The following is an 18,460-nucleotide window of genomic DNA, read 5'->3' on the forward strand; positions in this document are numbered from 1 at the left end:
CCCATAATAACCCCGCACCGTCCCACAGCCCATAATAACCCCGCACCGTCCCACAGCCCATAATAACCCCGCACCATCCCACAGCCCATAATAACCCCGCACCGCCCCACAGCCCATAATAACCCCGCACCGTCCCACGGCCCGTAATAACCCCGCACCGTCCCACAGCCCATAATAACCCCGCACCGTCCCACAGCCCATAATAACCCCGCACCGTCCCACAGCCCATAATAACCCCGCACCGTCCCACAGCCCATAATAACCCCGCACCGCCCCACAGCCCATAATAACCCCGCACCGTCCCACAGCCCATAATAACCCCACACCGTCCCACAGCCCATAATAACCCCGCACCGTCCCACAGCCCATAATAACCCCGCACCGTCCCACAGCCCATAATAACCCCGCACCGCCCCACAGCCCATAATAACCCCGCACCGTCCCACAGCCCATAATAACCCCGCACCGTCCCACAGCCCATAATAACCCCGCACCGCCCCACAGCCCATAATAACCCCGCACCGCCCCACAGCCCATAATAACCCCGCACAGTCCCACGGCCCATAATAACCCCGCACAGTCCCACGGCCCATAATAACCCCGCACCGTCCCACAGCCCATAATAACCCCACACCGTCCCACAGCCCATAATAACCCCGCACCGTCCCACAGCCCATAATAACCCCGCACCGCCCCACAGCCCATAATAACCTCGCACCGTCCCACAGCCCATAATAACCCCGCACCGTCCCACAGCCCGTAATAACCCCACACCGTCCCACAGCCCATAATAACCCCGCACCGTCCCACAGCCCATAATAACCCCGCACCGTCCCACAGCCCATAATAACCCCGCACCGCCCCACAGCCCATAATAACCCCGCACCGTCCCACAACCCATATTAACCCCGCACCGTCCCACAGCCCATAATAACCCCGCACCGTCCCACAGCCCATAATAACCCCACACCGTCCCACAGCCCATAATAACCCCACACCGTCCCACAGCCCATAATAACCCCGCACCGTCCCACGGCCCGTAATAACCCCGCACCATCCCACAGCCCATAATAACCCCGCACCGTCCCACAGCCCATAATAACCCCGCACCGTCCCACAGCCCATAATAACCCCGCACCGTCCCACAGCCCATAATAACCCCGCACCGTCCCACAGCCCATAATAACCCCGCACCGTGTACAGCCCATAATAACCCCGCACCGTCCCACAGCCCATAATAACCCCGCACCGTCCCACAGCCCATAATAACCCCGCACCATCCCACAGCCCATAATAACCCCGCACCGTCCCACAGCCCATAATAACCCCGCACCGTCCCACAGCCCATAATAACCCCGCACCGTCCCACAGCCCATAATAATCCCGGACCGTCCCACAGCCCATAATAACCCCGCACCGTCCCACAGCCCATAATAATCCCGGACCGTCCCACAGCCCATAATAACCCCGCACCGCCCCACAGCCCATAATAACCCCGCACCGTCCCACAGCCCATAATAACCCCGCACCGTCCCACAGCCCATAATAACCCCGCACCGTCCCACAGCCCATAATAACCCCGCACCGTCCCACGGCCCATAATAACCCCACACCGTCCCACAGCCCGTAATAACCCCGCACCGTCCCACGGCCCGTAATAACCCCGCACCGTCCCACAGCCCATAATAACCCCGCACCGCCCCACGGCCCATAATAACCTCGCACCGCCCCACGGCCCATAATAACCCCGCACCGCCCCACAGCCCATAATAACCCCGCACCGCCCCACAGCCCATAATAACCCCGCACCGTCCCACAGCCCATAATAACCCCGCACCGTCCCACAGCCCATAATAACCTCGCACCATCCCACAGCCCATAATAACCCCGCACCGTCCCACAGCCCATAATAACCCCGCACCGTCCCACAGCCCATAATAACCCCGCACCGTCCCACAGCCCATAATAACCCCACACCGCCCCACAGCCCATAATAACCCCGCACCGCCCCACAGCCCATAATAACCCCGCACCGTCCCACAGCCCATAATAACCCCGCACCGTCCCACAGCCCATAATAACCCCGCACCGCCCCACAGCCCATAATAACCCCGCACCGTCCCACAGCCCATAATAACCTCGCACCGTCCCACAGCCCATAATAACCCCGCACCGCCCCACAGCCCATAATAACCCCGCACCGTCCCACAGCCCATAATAACCCCGCACCGTCCCACAGCCCATAATAACCCCGCACCGTCCCACAGCCCGTAATAACCCCGCACCGTCCCACAGCCCATAATAACCCCGCACCGTCCCACAGCCCATAATAACCCCGCACCGTCCCACGGCCCATAATAACCCCGCACCGTCCCACAGCCCATAATAACCCCGCACCGTCCCACGGTCCATAATAACCCCGCACAGTCCCACAGCCCATAATAACCCCGCACCGTCCCACAGCCCATAATAACCCCGCACCGTCCCACAGCCCATAATAACCCCGCACCGTCCCACGGCCCATAATAACCCCGCACCGTCCCACAGCCCATAATAACCCCACACCATCCCACAGCCCATAATAACCCCGCACCGCCCCACAGCCCATAATAACCCCGCACCGCCCCACAGCCCATAATAACCCCGCACCGTCCCACAGCCCATAATAACCCCGCACCGTCCCACAGCCCGTAATAACCCCGCACCGTCCCACAGCCCGTAATAACCCCGCACCGTCCCACAGCCCATAATAAGCCCGCACCGTGTACAGCCTATAATAACCCCGCACCGTCCCACAGCCCATAATAACCCCGCACCATCCCACAGCCCATAATAACCCCACACCGTCCCACAGCCCATAATAACCCCGCACCATCCCACAGCCCATAATAACCCCGCACCGTCCCACAGCCCATAATAACCCCGCACCGTCCCACAGCCCATAATAATCCCGGACCGTCCCACAGCCCATAATAACCCCGCACCGTCCCACAGCCCATAATAATCCCGGACCGTCCCACAGCCCATAATAACCCCGCACCGCCCCACAGCCCATAATAACCCCGCACCGCCCCACAGCCCATAATAACCCCGCACCGTCCCACAGCCCGTAATAACCCCGCACCGTCCCACAGCCCATAATAACCCCGCACCGTCCCACAGCCCATAATAACCCCGCACCGTCCCACAGCCCATAATAACCCCGCACCGTCCCACAGCCCATAATAACCCCACACCGTGTACAGCCCATAATAACCCCGCACCGCCCCACGGCCCATAATAACCCCGCACCGTCCCACAGCCCATAATAACCCCGCACCGCCCCACAGCCCATAATAACCCCGCACCGCCCCACGGCCCATAATAACCCCGCACCGTCCCACAGCCCATAATAACCCCGCACCGTCCCACAGCCCATAATAACCCCGCACCGTCCCACAGCCCATAATAACCCCGCACCGTCCCACGGCCCATAATAACCCCGCACCGTCCCACAGCCCATAATAACCCCGCACCGTCCCACAGCCCATAATAACCCCGCACCGTCCCACAGCCCATAATAACCCCGCACCGCCCCACAGCCCATAATAACCCCACACCGTCCCACAGCCCATAATAACCCCGCACCACCCCACAGCCCATAATAACCCCGCACCGTCCCACAGCCCATAATAACCCCGCACCGTCCCACAGCCCATAATAACCCCGCACCGTCCCACAGCCCATAATAACCCCGCACCGTCCCACAGCCCATAATAACCCCGCACCGTCCCACAGCCCATAATAACCCCGCACCGCCCCACAGCCCATAATAACCCCGCACCGCCCCACAGCCCATAATAACCCCGCACCGTCCCACAGCCCATAATAACCCCGCACCGTCCCACAGCCCATAATAACCCCGCACCATCCCACAGCCCATAATAACCCCGCACCGCCCCACAGCCCATAATAACCCCGCACCGTCCCACGGCCCGTAATAACCCCGCACCGTCCCACAGCCCATAATAACCCCGCACCGTCCCACAGCCCATAATAACCCCGCACCGTCCCACAGCCCATAATAACCCCGCACCGTCCCACAGCCCATAATAACCCCGCACCGCCCCACAGCCCATAATAACCCCGCACCGTCCCACAGCCCATAATAACCCCACACCGTCCCACAGCCCATAATAACCCCGCACCGTCCCACAGCCCATAATAACCCCGCACCGTCCCACAGCCCATAATAACCCCGCACCGCCCCACAGCCCATAATAACCCCGCACCGTCCCACAGCCCATAATAACCCCGCACCGTCCCACAGCCCATAATAACCCCGCACCGCCCCACAGCCCATAATAACCCCGCACCGCCCCACAGCCCATAATAACCCCGCACAGTCCCACGGCCCATAATAACCCCGCACAGTCCCACGGCCCATAATAACCCCGCACCGTCCCACAGCCCATAATAACCCCACACCGTCCCACAGCCCATAATAACCCCGCACCGTCCCACAGCCCATAATAACCCCGCACCGCCCCACAGCCCATAATAACCTCGCACCGTCCCACAGCCCATAATAACCCCGCACCGTCCCACAGCCCGTAATAACCCCACACCGTCCCACAGCCCATAATAACCCCGCACCGTCCCACAGCCCATAATAACCCCGCACCGTCCCACAGCCCATAATAACCCCGCACCGCCCCACAGCCCATAATAACCCCGCACCGTCCCACAACCCATATTAACCCCGCACCGTCCCACAGCCCATAATAACCCCGCACCGTCCCACAGCCCATAATAACCCCACACCGTCCCACAGCCCATAATAACCCCACACCGTCCCACAGCCCATAATAACCCCGCACCGTCCCACGGCCCGTAATAACCCCGCACCATCCCACAGCCCATAATAACCCCGCACCGTCCCACAGCCCATAATAACCCCGCACCGTCCCACAGCCCATAATAACCCCGCACCGTCCCACAGCCCATAATAACCCCGCACCGTCCCACAGCCCATAATAACCCCGCACCGTGTACAGCCCATAATAACCCCGCACCGTCCCACAGCCCATAATAACCCCGCACCGTCCCACAGCCCATAATAACCCCGCACCATCCCACAGCCCATAATAACCCCGCACCGTCCCACAGCCCATAATAACCCCGCACCGCCCCACAGCCCATAATAACCCCACACCGTCCCACAGCCCACAATAACCCCGCACCGTCCCACAGCCCACAATAACCCCGCACCGTCCCACAGCCCATAATAACCCCGCACCGTCCCACAGCCCATAATAACCCCGCACCGTCCCACAGCCCATAATAACCCCGCACCGTCCCACAGCCCATAATAGCCCCGCACCGTCCCACAGCCCATAATAACCCCGCACCGCCCCACAGCCCATAATAACCCCGCACCGTCCCACAGCCCATAATAACCCCGCACCGTCCCACAGCCCATAATAACCCCGCACCATCCCACAGCCCATAATAACCCCGCACCGTCCCACAGCCCATAATAACCCCGCACCGTGTACAGCCCATAATAACCCCGCACCGTCCCACAGCCCATAATAACCCCGCACCGTCCCACAGCCCATAATAACCCCGCACCATCCCACAGCCCATAATAACCCCGCACCGTCCCACAGCCCATAATAACCCCGCACCGTGTACAGCCCATAATAACCCCGCACCGCCCCACAGCCCATAATAACCCCGCACCGTCCCACAGCCCATAATAACCCCGCACCGTCCCACAGCCCATAATAACCCCGCACCATCCCACAGCCCATAATAACCCCGCACCGTCCCACAGCCCATAATAACCCCGCACCGTCCCACAGCCCATAATAACCCCGGACCGTCCCACAGCCCATAATAATCCCGCACCGTTCCACAGCCCATAATAACCCCGCACCGCCCCACAGCCCATAATAACCCCGCACCGTCCCACAGCCCATAATAACCCCGCACCGTCCCACAGCCGATAATAACCCCGCACCGTCCCACAGCCCATAATAACCCCGCACCGTCCCACAGCCCATAATAACCCCGCACCGTCCCACAGCCCACAATAACCCCGCACCGTCCCACAGCCCACAATAACCCCGCACCACCCCACAGCCCATAATAACCCCGCACCGCCCCACAGCCCATAATAACCCCGCACCTCCCCACAGCCCATAATAACCCCGCACCGTCCCACAGCCCATAATAACCCCGCACCGTCCCACAGCCCATAATAACCCCGCACCGTCCCACAGCCCATAATAACCCCGGACCGTCCCACAGCCCATAATAACCCCGCACCGGCCCACAGCCCATAATAACCCCGCACCGTCCCACAGCCCATAATAACCCCGCACCGTCCCACAGCCCGTAATAACCCCGCACCGCCCCACAGCCCATAATAACCCCGCACCGTCCCACAGCCCGTAATAACCCCGCACCGTCCCACAGCCCATAATAACCCCGCACCGTCCCACAGCCCATAATAACCCCGCACCGCCCCACAGCCCATAATAACCCCGCACCGTCCCACAGCCCGTAATAACCCCGCACCGCCCCACAGCCCATAATAACCCCGCACCGTCCCACAGCCCATAATAACCCCGCACCGTCCCACAGCCCATAATAACCCCGCACCGTCCCACAGCCCATAATAACCCCGCACAGTCCCACAGCCCATAATAACCCCGCACCGTCCCACAGCCCATAATAACCCCGCACCGTCCCACAGCCCATAATAACCCCGCACAGTCCCACAGCCCATAATAACCCCACACCGTCCCACAGCCCATAATAACCCCGCACCGTCCCACAGCCCATAATAACCCCGCACCGTCCCACAGCCCATAATAACCCCGCACTGACTACAGCCCCGCTCACACCCCCCCACCGTCCCGCTCGCTCGCACACCCCCACCGCCCCGCTCGCTCCCACACCCCCAGCGCCCCGCTCGCTCGCTCACCCCCCTCACCTTCATCGTCTTCTCCAATCTCTTCCAGCAGCAACTCGGTCATCCCTTCCCAATCCTTCAGGACTGACGCAGCATGGTCCCACAGACTGTCCACTAGGTACGCACAGTGCTCATGGAGCTGAGGAGTGGAGCGGATAAACGGAACAAAAGTGGATCAGTGTTCAGGGCAGCAAGAGACGGAGAAGCAGACATGTCTGTCAGCATTTGAGAATAATTTAATCTGTTCTAAGGGGACAGGCCACATGATCTATTCCAGGGGCCAGGCTGACTATATCTGGACTGTGCAAGTTGAGGAGTGCATTAGCAGGAGGTGCTGTCTGGAGACCAACATTTCCCAATCTCTAACTATTTAAAAAATATTGTTTTTCTATTAATCCTACCACAGTGGATAACCTCACATTTCCCCACATGATACTCCATTTGCCATGTTCTTTCCCACTCGCTTATCCTGTCGATATCCCTTTTCAGCCTCTTTGCATCCTCCTCACAGCTTACTTACCCACCTAGCTTTGTATTGTCAGCAAACCTGGATACAGGACACTTTCGTTTATCCGGAGGTTAAATGTTCGGAAAGCTCTATCCACCGGCAAAATTCAGGAGTTGGTTCAGATAAGTTTTTTTTCTTTTCGTTGCTTTTTTTCCTGCAGTCGTGGCTCTGCAAGGTCTAGCTGAAGCTGTTGCTAAGCTACAGAGACACCTGCAAGCTACGCCGACTGTTTTGACGCTGTTGCTAAGCAACAGGGTTTGTTGCTTCACACGGAGCTCAGAAGCTCCGTATGTTTTAACATTAGCGCTGGTTTCTACGGCAGTTTTGATGGGACGGCACCAGCTCGGTCCCGTCAGTGCCGGATACCAGAAAGTTTCCTGTACATTGCACTCGGTCCCTTCATCCAAATCATTGATATAGATTGTAAATAGCTGAGGACCAAGCAATGATCCTTGCGGTACCCCACTAGTTACAGCCTGCCAACCGGAAAATGACCCTTTTTATTCCTAATCTGTTTTCTGTCCGTTAATCAATCCTAATATATTACACAAAATTACATGGAATTGGGGGCAATAACCTCGTGTGGAACTTTACCGAATGCTTTTTGAAAATCCAAATACACTAGATCAACCGGTTCCCCCTTATCTACCCTGCTAGTTACAACCTCAAAAAGCTCGAAGAAATTTGTCAAACACAATTTCCCTTTTGTAAAACCACGCTGACACTGCCTAATCATATTATGATTTTCTCAGTGCCCCATTACCACGTCCCTAATAATTGATGCCAGCATTTTCCCTACTACTGATGTCAGGCTAACTGGCCTGCAGTTCCGTTTTCTCTCTCTCTCCTTTCTTGATTAGCGGGGGTTACATTTGCTACCTTCCAATCCACAGGGACCGTTCGAAAATCTGGAAGATCAAAACCAATGCATCCACTATCTCTGCAAGCCACACCTTTTCGAACCCTCAGATGTAGGCCATCAGGGGCTTTGTCGGCTTTTAGTCCTATTAATTTCTCCAGTACTTTGGTCTCCTTACCTAAGGAAGGATTATGTTTGCCATAGAGGGAGTGCAACAAAGGTGCACGAGACTGATTCCTGGGATGGCGGGACTGTCGTATGAGAAGAGATTGAGTAAACTAGGCCTGTATTCTCTTGAATTCAGAAGAATGAGAGGGGATCTCATTATTACAGGGCTTGATAGGGTGGATGCTGGGAGAATGTTTCCCTTGGCTGGGGAGTCTAGAACCAGGGGCCACAGCCTCAGGATAAAGGTTAGGCCATTCAGGACGGGGATGAGAAGAAATTTCTTCACACAGAGGGTGGTGAATCTTTGGCATTCTCTACCCCAGAGGGCTGTGGAGGCTCAGTCATTGGGTATATTCAAAACAGAAGTCGATAGATTTCTGACCAGTAAGGGCATCAAGGGATATGGCGATTGGACCGGTGAATGGAGTTGAGGCAGATCAGCCATGATCTTATTGAATGGTGGAGCAGGCTCGAAGTGCTGAATGCCTACTCCTGCTTATGTTCTTGCTATTTATTTAAGTTCCTCATTCTCACCTGAACCTTGGTTTGCCACTATTTCTGGAATGGTCGCTCCTATAAGGGGAGCCCACATCCCTCGCCTTCCAGTGGGCTCCACACCCCCCCCCCCCCCCACCACCCCCGTAATATTTCTACAGCGCAGCCCAAGGGACGAACAAAGGATGCTGGAACAGAGACCGTGACTTTTGCAGCAGCCCTCAAGTCGGCTTGCCAGATCTTTCAATAGCAGATTGGTCACCCTTTCCTGAGGAGAGGCCAGATCAAAACGCCAAGTGGCATTTCTCAGATAGGCAAGTAACCAGAGCAACAGTTCTGGTCAGATCCACTTCATTCAATCAACACTAATTGTCTCTGCAAAATAACGTAGACACCACACTCCCCCACATCAGAAAAAAAAACTGGCGTTTATAGAGCGCCTTTCACGACCACCGGACGTCCCAAAGCGCTTTACAGCCAATGAAGTACTTTTTGAAGTGTAGTCACTGTTGTAATGTGGGAAACGCGGCAGCCAATTCGCGCACAGCAAGCTCCCACAAACAGCAATGTGATAGTGACCAAATAATCTGTTTTATTTTAGTGATGTTGGATGAGGGATAAATATTGGCCAGGACACTCCCCTGCTCTTCTTCGAAATAGTGCCATGGGATCTTTTACGTCCACCTGAGAGAGCAGACGGTAATGTAATCTGGACTGTGGAGCTTGAGTGGATAGAAAGCACCTATTGCCTTCAGCAGAGGGGTCAATAACCAGGGGACATTGATTTAAAGTAATTGGTAGAAGGATTAGAGGCGAGTTGAGAACTTTTTTCACCCAGAGGGGGGTTGTGGGGGGGTCTGGAACTCACTGCCTGAAAGGGTGGTAGAGGCAGAAACACACATCACATTTTAAAAAGTACTTGCATATTCTCTTGAAGTGCCGTAACCTGCAGGGCTACGGATCAAGAGCTAGAAAGTGGGATTAGGCTGGAGAGCTCTTTTTCGGCTGGCACAGACACGATGGGACGAATGGCCTCCTTGGACAGGTTGGGTGATTGGGCAGATGCATGGCAGATGCAGTATAATGTGGATAAATGCGAGGTTATCCACTTTGGTGGCAAAAACAGGAAGGCAGATTATCTAAATGGCAATAGATTGGGAGAAGGGGAAGTGCAACGAGACCTGGGTGTCCTTGTGCACCAGTCGCTGAAGGTAAGCATGCAGGTGCAGCAGGCGGTTAAGGCGGCAAATGGTATGTTGGCCTTCGTAGCGAGAGGGTTCGAGTACAGGAACAAGGATGTCTTGCTGCAGTTGTACAGGGCCTTGGTGAGACCACACCTTGAGTATTGTGTGCAGTTTTGGTCGCCTTATCTGAGGAAGGATGTTCTTGCCATGGAGGGAGTGCAGCGAAGATTCACCAGACTGATACCTGGGATGGCAGGAATGACGTATGAGGAGAGATTGGGTCGATTGGGCTTATACTCACTGGAGTTTAGAAGAATAAGAGGGGATCTCATTGAAACTTATAAAATTCTAACAGGACTAGACTAGATGTGGGAAGGATGTTCCCGATCGTCGGGGAGTCCAGAACCAGGGGTCACAGTCTAAGGATAAGGGGTAGCCATTTAGGACAGAGATGAGGAGGAATTTCTTCACCCAGAGCGTGGTGAACCTGTGGAATTCTCTACCACAAAAGGCAGTAGAGGCCAATTCATTAAATATATTCAAGAAGGAGTTAGATATATTTCTTAAGGCTAAAGGGATCAATGGATATGGGGAGAAGGCAGGGACAGGGTACTGAGTTTGGATGATCAGCCATGATCTCATTGAATGGCGGAGCAGGCTCGAGGGGCCTAATGGCCTACTCTTGCTCCTATCTTCTATGTTTCTATGTAAATTTCTAAGATCCCTTGATTCCACTAGAGTCCAAAAATACAACTATCTCAGCCTTGATAAGAAGGACAAATGTAAGAAGTCACACAACACCAGGTTATAGTCCAACAGTTTTATTTGAAATCACAAGCTTTCGGAGCGCTGCTCCTTCGTCAGGTGAAGTGGAGAGATGCATAAAGACACAGCTTATATAGTCAGAAGAATGCCAGATTACAGGTAATCTTTCTAACTGCCATTTATCACACCTCGGCAGAGAGATAATCACAGCAATCAAAGGTGTGAATGGTGTCCAAACAGGTCAGTCAGGAAAACATTACATCAAAGAACAATGAGGTGGGGTCACAAGGGGTCACCTGCCGAGGTGTGATAAATGGCAGATAGAAAGATTACCTGTAATAATCTGGCATTATTCTCTGACTATATAAGCTGTGTCTTTATGCATCGCTCCACTTCACCTGACGAAGGAGCAGCGCTCCGAAAGCTTGTGAGTTCAAATAAAATTGTTGGACTATAACCTGGTGTTGTGTGACTTCTTACATTTGTCCACCCCAGTCCAACACCGGCATCTCCACACCTTGATAAGAAGGAGGAGATCAGACAGCAAGGAACGGAGGGACAGAGCATAAGAGGGACGGGCATCAAAGGGGAGGGCAGGCTTTGACAGGAGAGTTAGTGTATGGGAAAGACTAACTTTAAAGGATCGATGGACCGTTTTATTACCTATTTTGAAACATTAACCTAACTCCTGGGAACGTGGCTCAACAGTTGTTTGCAATTCACTCTTTAAACAATGCAGGTTCTCTTCTTGGCTGAAGGTGTCGACTCTACTGGGTCATCAGCAGACCCCTGGTAGCTCAGTGGCTGCTCCTCGCAGGTCTGAGACCGAGCACGGGATAAAACCCGAACCCGAGCCCCAAACAGGCCACACCGGGTACACCCACACCAGGCCCGAGCCAGGAGTCACTGGACGGCCATCAGCAGCAGGAACACAGGGCCGTTTTTTACACCCCCACCCCGCCGGAACCAGTACAAGGGGCCAATCGTAGCACTGCTGCTGTTCCTTGGTTCTGATCCATTCACTCAGCACAAAGCAGGGATCAAACTTGGCTCTCCACAGCCTTAACAGAGGACACAGATTTAAAGTAATTGGAGGAAGGTTTAGAGGGGAAATTTCTTCACCCAGAGGGCAGTGGGGGTCTGGAACTCACTGCCTGAAAGGGTGCTAGAGGCAGGAACCCTAACCACATTTAAGAAGTACTTGGATGTGCACTAGGGATACTGTAACCTGCAGGGCTACGGACCAAGAGCTGGGAAGTGGGATTAGGCTGGATAGCTCTTTGTTGGCCGGCGCGGACACGATGGGCTGAAATGGCCTCCTTCCGTGCTGTAACTTTCTATGATTCTGTTAGCACCGAGTCACACAGATCACCGCATCACTCCACGTGGTTGGGGGGCGGGATGGGGCTTCATGTCAGTGAACATTACTACACACCTCGCTCTCCAAGAAAAAGGTAAGCAGCAGTTTAATGAACTCTCCGTTCACACTGCGCCTGCCCCGCTCCTTCGCGGCAGACTCCTCCCGTTCGGCATCGTAATGTCTCCGCAGCCTGCAACACAGAGAATGGCATCCGATTACAGCTCTGAACAGACAGCCTGGAGGCGGTAGGCCTGGGGTTAGCGCAGCACAAGACGGGCCGCATCCAGCAGTGGGGTCAGCCACGACCTGGCTGGGGGGAACCCCAGGCCCCGCGTGCACTCCCTCTCCCTCTGTGCAGATCTCCCTCAGCCCTTCAAGGTGCCTGCTCCACACCAGTTCCTCTCAATCTGTGCAGCGGCTGCTGGTACTGAAGCCCTCAGTGCTGCCCGCAGTGTGGAGACTGTCACACCCCTCACTAACTCAACTTTAACTCAATGATTGCATCGGGGTGGTGGGGGGGGGGGGGATTGGTGAAACCTCAGCTGACCCCACAGCTCTTGCTGCCACGAGTTCCTGCAGTTTCTTGAACCAGTGACAGTCCTTTACGTGCATCCACTCTGTACAGGCAGTTGTGACAGCAGGCTATTTGCCCATGGGCGCCAGTGCCCGAGCCCATCACCGGATGTCCCCCACATGCACTTTACAGAGTGATCACTGGATTGGAAAACCAGGAAAGTTGATGGTTGCCCGTACCATCTACAAGATGCACTGCAGTAACTCGCCAAGGCTTCTTCGGCAGCACCTCCCAAACCCGGGACCTCTTCCACCTAGAAGGACAAGGGCAGCAGGCGCATGGGAACACCGTCACCTCCAAGTCACACACCAGCCTGACTTGGAAGTATATTGGCTGTTCCCTCATCGTCGCTGGGTCAAAATCCTGGATCTCCCTCCCTAACAGCACTGTGGGAGCACCTTCACCACACGGGACTGCAGCGGTTCAAGAAGGCAGCTCACCGCCACCTTCTCAAGGGCAACTAGGGATGGGCAATAAATGCCGGCCTTGCCACATTCCGTAAACGAATAAAAAAAAATAAAGCGGAGGCCCCAACCCTCACTTGATTTGAACTATTAAAGCTTTGAATGAACTGCAGCCGAGCGCCTCGCCCTCCGGTCACTGGTTGACCACACATCAATAAAACCAGCTGGTTCACAAAGAGCTGAATTCCAACTTACTTGACGTGGACAAGCTGAATTCCAACTTACTTGACGTGGACAAAGTGTCCGGCAGCTGCTGCGGATGGTCGGTGCGAGGCGTACACCAGTGGGTACACACACTCACACTCCTCATTGCTCAGCACATCGTCAGCATTCCTACAGTCACACACACAAACACAGACAAAGGAAGACTGGCATTGATACAGCACCTTCAACAATCTCAGGACCCCCCCAAACCACTTTACAACCCATTAAGTACTTTTTGAAGCGTAGTTACTGTTAATGTAGGAAACACGGCAGAGAATTTGCACACAGCAAGATCCCACAATAGCAATGTGATAAGGACCAGATCATCTGTTTTTAGGGGTGTTGGTGAAGTAATAAATATTGGCCAGGGCACCGGGGAGAAGTCCCCTGCTCCTCTTCAAGATAGTGCCATGGAATCTTTTACATCCACCGGAGAGGGCAGACAAGGCCTCAGTTGAAAGCCTCATCTGAAAGACGGCACCTCCGACAGTGCAGCGCTCCCTTGGTACTGCACTGGGAGCGTCGGCCTGAATTGTGTGCTCAGGTCTCTGGAGTGGAACTTGAACACCCGACCTTCTGACAGAGGGGCGAGTCAGAAAAGACCAAGAACCCCAGCAGTCACCGTACCGCCCCCAACACAAGCCCATCGTAATGTGACGAGGATGGAGAACTTCAATGCACTGCATTGTATCGGCCGTTCCTTCATCGTCGCTGGGTCAAAATCCTGGATCTCCCTCCCTAACAGCACCTTCACCACACGGGACTGCAGCGGTTCAAGGCGGCGGCTCACCACCACCTTCTCAAGGGCAATTAGGGATGGGCAATAAATGCCAGCTTTGCCAGCGTCGCCCACATTGTATATGAATAAATAATGAATAAAAATACTTACTGCAGAATGAGAGTCAACAGACTGACTGCTTCCACTGCAACATCACAATCCACGTCCAGAACCATGGACACCATCCTGTCCTGCACAGAAATCAAAAAACCACGAGGGCTCAATCCAGCAACAGAGCAGCAGCAGCACAGTCAGAGACCAGACTAGTACCAGACACACAGTCAGAGACCAGACTAGTACCAGAGACCAGACTAGTACCAGACACACAGTCAGAGACCAGACTAGTACCAGACACACAGTCAGAGGCCAGACTAGTACCAGTCAGAGACCAGACTAGTACCAGACACACAGTCAGAGACCAGACTAGTACCAGACACACAGTCAGAGACCAGACTAGTACCAGTCAGAGACCAGACTAGTACCAGAGACCAGACTAGTACCAGACACACAGTCAGAGACCAGACTAGTACCAGACACACAGTCAGAGGCCAGACTAGTACCAGTCAGAGACCAGACTAGTACCAGACACACAGTCAGAGACCAGACTAGTACCAGACACACAGTCAGAGACCAGACTAGTACCAGACACACAGTCAGAGACCAGACTAGTACCAGTCAGAGACCAGACTAGTACCAGGCACAGTTAGAGACCAGACTTGTACCAGACACACAGTCAGAGACCAGACTAGTACCAGTCAGAGACCAGACTAGTACCAGACACACAGTCAGAGACCAGACTAGTACCAGACACACAGTCAGAGACCAGACTAGTACCAGTCAGAGACCAGACTAGTACCAGACACACAGTCAGAGACCAGACTAGTACCAGTCAGAGACCAGACTAGTACCAGACACACAGTCAGAGACCAGACTAGTACCAGACACACAGTCAGAGACCAGACTAGTACCAGTCAGAGACCAGACTAGTACCAGACACACAGTCAGAGACCAGACTAGTACCAGACACACAGTCAGAGACCAGACTAGTACCAGACACAGTTAGAGACCAGACTTGTACCAGTCAGAGACCAGACTAGTACCAGACACACAGTCAGAGACCAGACTAGTACCAGACACACAGTCAGAGACCAGACTAGTACCAGGCACAGTCAGAGACCAGACTAGTACCAGTCAGAGACCAGACTAGTACCAGAGACCAGACTAGTACCAGACACACAGTCAGAGACCAGACTAGTACCAGACACACAGTCAGAGACCAGACTAGTACCAGTCAGAGACCAGACTAGTACCAGACACACAGTCAGAGACCAGACTAGTACCAGTCAGAGACCAGACTAGTACCAGACACACAGTCAGAGACCAGACTAGTACCAGACACACAGTCAGAGACCAGACTAGTACCAGTCAGAGACCAGACTAGTACCAGTCAGAGACCAGACTAGTACCAGGCACAGTTAGAGACCAGACTTGTACCAGACACACAGTCAGAGACCAGACTAGTACCAGACACAGTTAGAGACCAGACTTGTACCAGACACACAGTCAGAGACCAGACTTGTACCAGACACACAGTTAGAGACCAGACTTGTACCAGACACACAGTCAGAGACCAGACTTGTACCAGAGACCAGACTAGTACCAGGCACACAGTCAGAGACCAGACTAGTACCAGGCACACAGTCAGAGGCCAGACTAGTACCAGAGACCAGACTAGTACCAGACACACAGTCAGAGACCAGACTAGTACCAGACACACAGTTAGAGACCAGACTAGTACCAGAGACCAGACTAGTACCAGGCACACAGTCAGAGACCAGACTAGTACCAGGCACACAGTCAGAGGCCAGACTAGTACCAGAGACCAGACTAGTACCAGACACACAGTCAGAGACCAGACTAGTACCAGACACACAGTTAGAGACCAGACTAGTACCAGAGACCAGACTAGTACCAGGCACACAGTCAGAGACCAGACTAGTACCAGGCACACAGTCAGAGACCAGACTAGTACCAGACACAGTTAGAGACCAGACTAGTACCAGACACACAGTCAGAGACCAGACTAGTACCAGGCACACAGTTAGAGACCAGACTTGTACCAGAGACCAGACTAGTACCAGGCACAGTTAGAGACCAGACTAGTACCAGGCACACAGTCAGAGACCAGACTAGTACCAGTCACACAGTCAGAGACCAGACTTGTACCAGTCAGAGGCCAGACTAGTACCAGACACAGTCACAATGTTACTTTACCAGCGACGGGAATGTGGCCGGGGCTCACTGGAAGTGCCCCCGGTTGCGGGCAGAACAGGAGAGGCGTTTACCTTGAAGCGGTTGGTGAAAAGTTCGAGTTTCTGAGCGATTTCCTTGCTTTCGTACAGACGCTGGAGAGACTTTAAACATTTCAGCCTCACCTCCCGTTGCTGAAACAAAGTAAGAGAGAATATTACAAGTCAGGCCAATGAGTTCAGGACCATGGCTTGTGTCATGGACTCCGACCTACCCAAGATCGATTGCCACCTTCCTCACCAGGAAGGAGTACATCTTACAATGGTTCAGAGAGAGTGTGAGTGTGTGTATTTAACAGAAGGGAATTACATACTGCACCCCCGAAGCCAGGCCACACGGCGCGCCCTGACCCAGACCCTTTCCCCATATCTCGGGCGTCTCACACCAGTCTCTCTGCACTGTTTCTGTATCTGAATGTTTCCCTCATCTCTCATATACCAGAATGGAAACACCGTACTCATTCCTGACTTCCTCCGATTGTGCTGGCCCTCCCAGCTTGACGTCATTTGCAGATTTGACCACTTTGCGTCGAGCTCCTCACGTTGAGGGAGGATGACGAGTGGTGTCCCCCTGGGATCTGTAATGGGGGCCACAGCTTTTCACTGGACTGATCAATGCCTTGGATGAAAGAATAGAGTTCTATATCGCTCTCTCTCTTAGGCAGTCCCTCAGAACCGAGGATGACTTGCTTCCACATTAAAAATGAGTTCTCAGGTGACTGATGAGTCCAATGCATGACCTACAGTCTCTGTCACAGGTGGGGCAGACGGTGGTTGAAGGGGCGGGTGGGTGGGGTGCTTGGGTTGACGTGCGCTCCTTGCGCTTGGCTTCCGCTTGCTCCTGGTGAAGGGACTCGAGGTGCTGGGCGCCTTCCCGGATGCTTCTCCTCCACTTTGTGTGGTCTTGGGCCAGGGATTCCCAGGTGTCGGTGGGGATGTTGCACTTTTCCAAGGAGGCTTTGAGGGTGTCCTTGAAGTGTTTCCTCTGCCCACCTGGGGTTCTCTTGCTGTGTCGGAGCTACGAGTAGAGCGCTTGTTTTGGGAGTCTCGTATCGGGCATGCGATCCTGACCAATGGTTCCACCACAGACCCAATTCACGTACGAACCGGGGTCAAGCAAGGCTGTGTCATCGCACCAACGCTCTTCTCGATCTTCCTTGCTGCAATGCTCCATCTCACCCTCAGTAAACTCCCCGCTGGAGTGGAGCTAATTTACAAAACAAACGGGAAACTGTTCAGCCTCCGTCGCCTCCAGTCCAGATCCAAGGTCGTCCCATCCTCTGTCGTCGAATTACAGTATGCAGACGATGCTTGCGTCTGCGCTGACTCGGAGATCGAACTCCAAACCATCGTCAACACCTTCACCGAAGCGTACGAGAGCATGGGCCTTACACTAAACAGAGTTCTATATCCAGGTCTGCTGACCTCCCTAAGTTAGGTAGCACAATAGGTAGTGCAGACGGGCGCAAGAAGCTACAAAGGGACATTGAGTGAGTGGACTAAACGGCGGCACATGGAGTTAAAGGAGCGAAAATGTGAAGTCATCCACTTTGGACCAAAGAAAGATCAGAGTATTTTCTAAAAGGCATGAAGCTAAGAACTGTGGAGGAACAGAGAGATTTAGGGATCCAGGTACAGAAATCACTAAAAGCTAGTGGACAGGTGCAAAAAATAATTTTAAAAGGCTAATGGAATGTTGGCCTTCATCTCGAGGGCTGGGATACACAGGGGCGGAAGCGATGTTACAGCTGTGCAGAGCTCTGGTCAGACCCCATCTGGAGCGCTGTGTTCAACTCTGGGCCCCGCACCTCAGGAAAGGTGTATTGGCCTC

At 54.2% G+C, this 18,460-nt stretch overlaps 1 protein-coding gene across 1 annotated transcript in view; it reads right to left on the reverse strand.

Annotated features, from left to right (window-relative positions):
• Window positions 1–6,887: 6,887 nt before the first annotated feature.
• The window catches only part of LOC147090012 (cohesin subunit SA-1-like), a 62,272-nt gene continuing 50,699 nt past the window's right edge, over window positions 6,888–18,460 (reverse strand). Inside the window, exons 14-18 of the mRNA XM_085977025.1 lie at window positions 16,666–16,764; window positions 14,432–14,511; window positions 13,564–13,671; window positions 12,376–12,490; window positions 6,888–7,100 (exon numbers count right to left, since the gene is read on the reverse strand). Coding sequence (XP_085833151.1) covers window positions 6,888–7,100; window positions 12,376–12,490; window positions 13,564–13,671; window positions 14,432–14,511; window positions 16,666–16,764 — 615 coding nt within the window. The remainder of the gene's footprint in view (window positions 7,101–12,375; window positions 12,491–13,563; window positions 13,672–14,431; window positions 14,512–16,665; window positions 16,765–18,460) is intronic.

This window comes from Somniosus microcephalus, unplaced genomic scaffold, assembly GCF_052327205.1.
Source record: "Somniosus microcephalus isolate GS21.2 unplaced genomic scaffold, FLI_Smic_1.0 unresolved_chr4, whole genome shotgun sequence".
Lineage (NCBI taxonomy): Eukaryota > Metazoa > Chordata > Chondrichthyes > Squaliformes > Somniosidae > Somniosus > Somniosus microcephalus.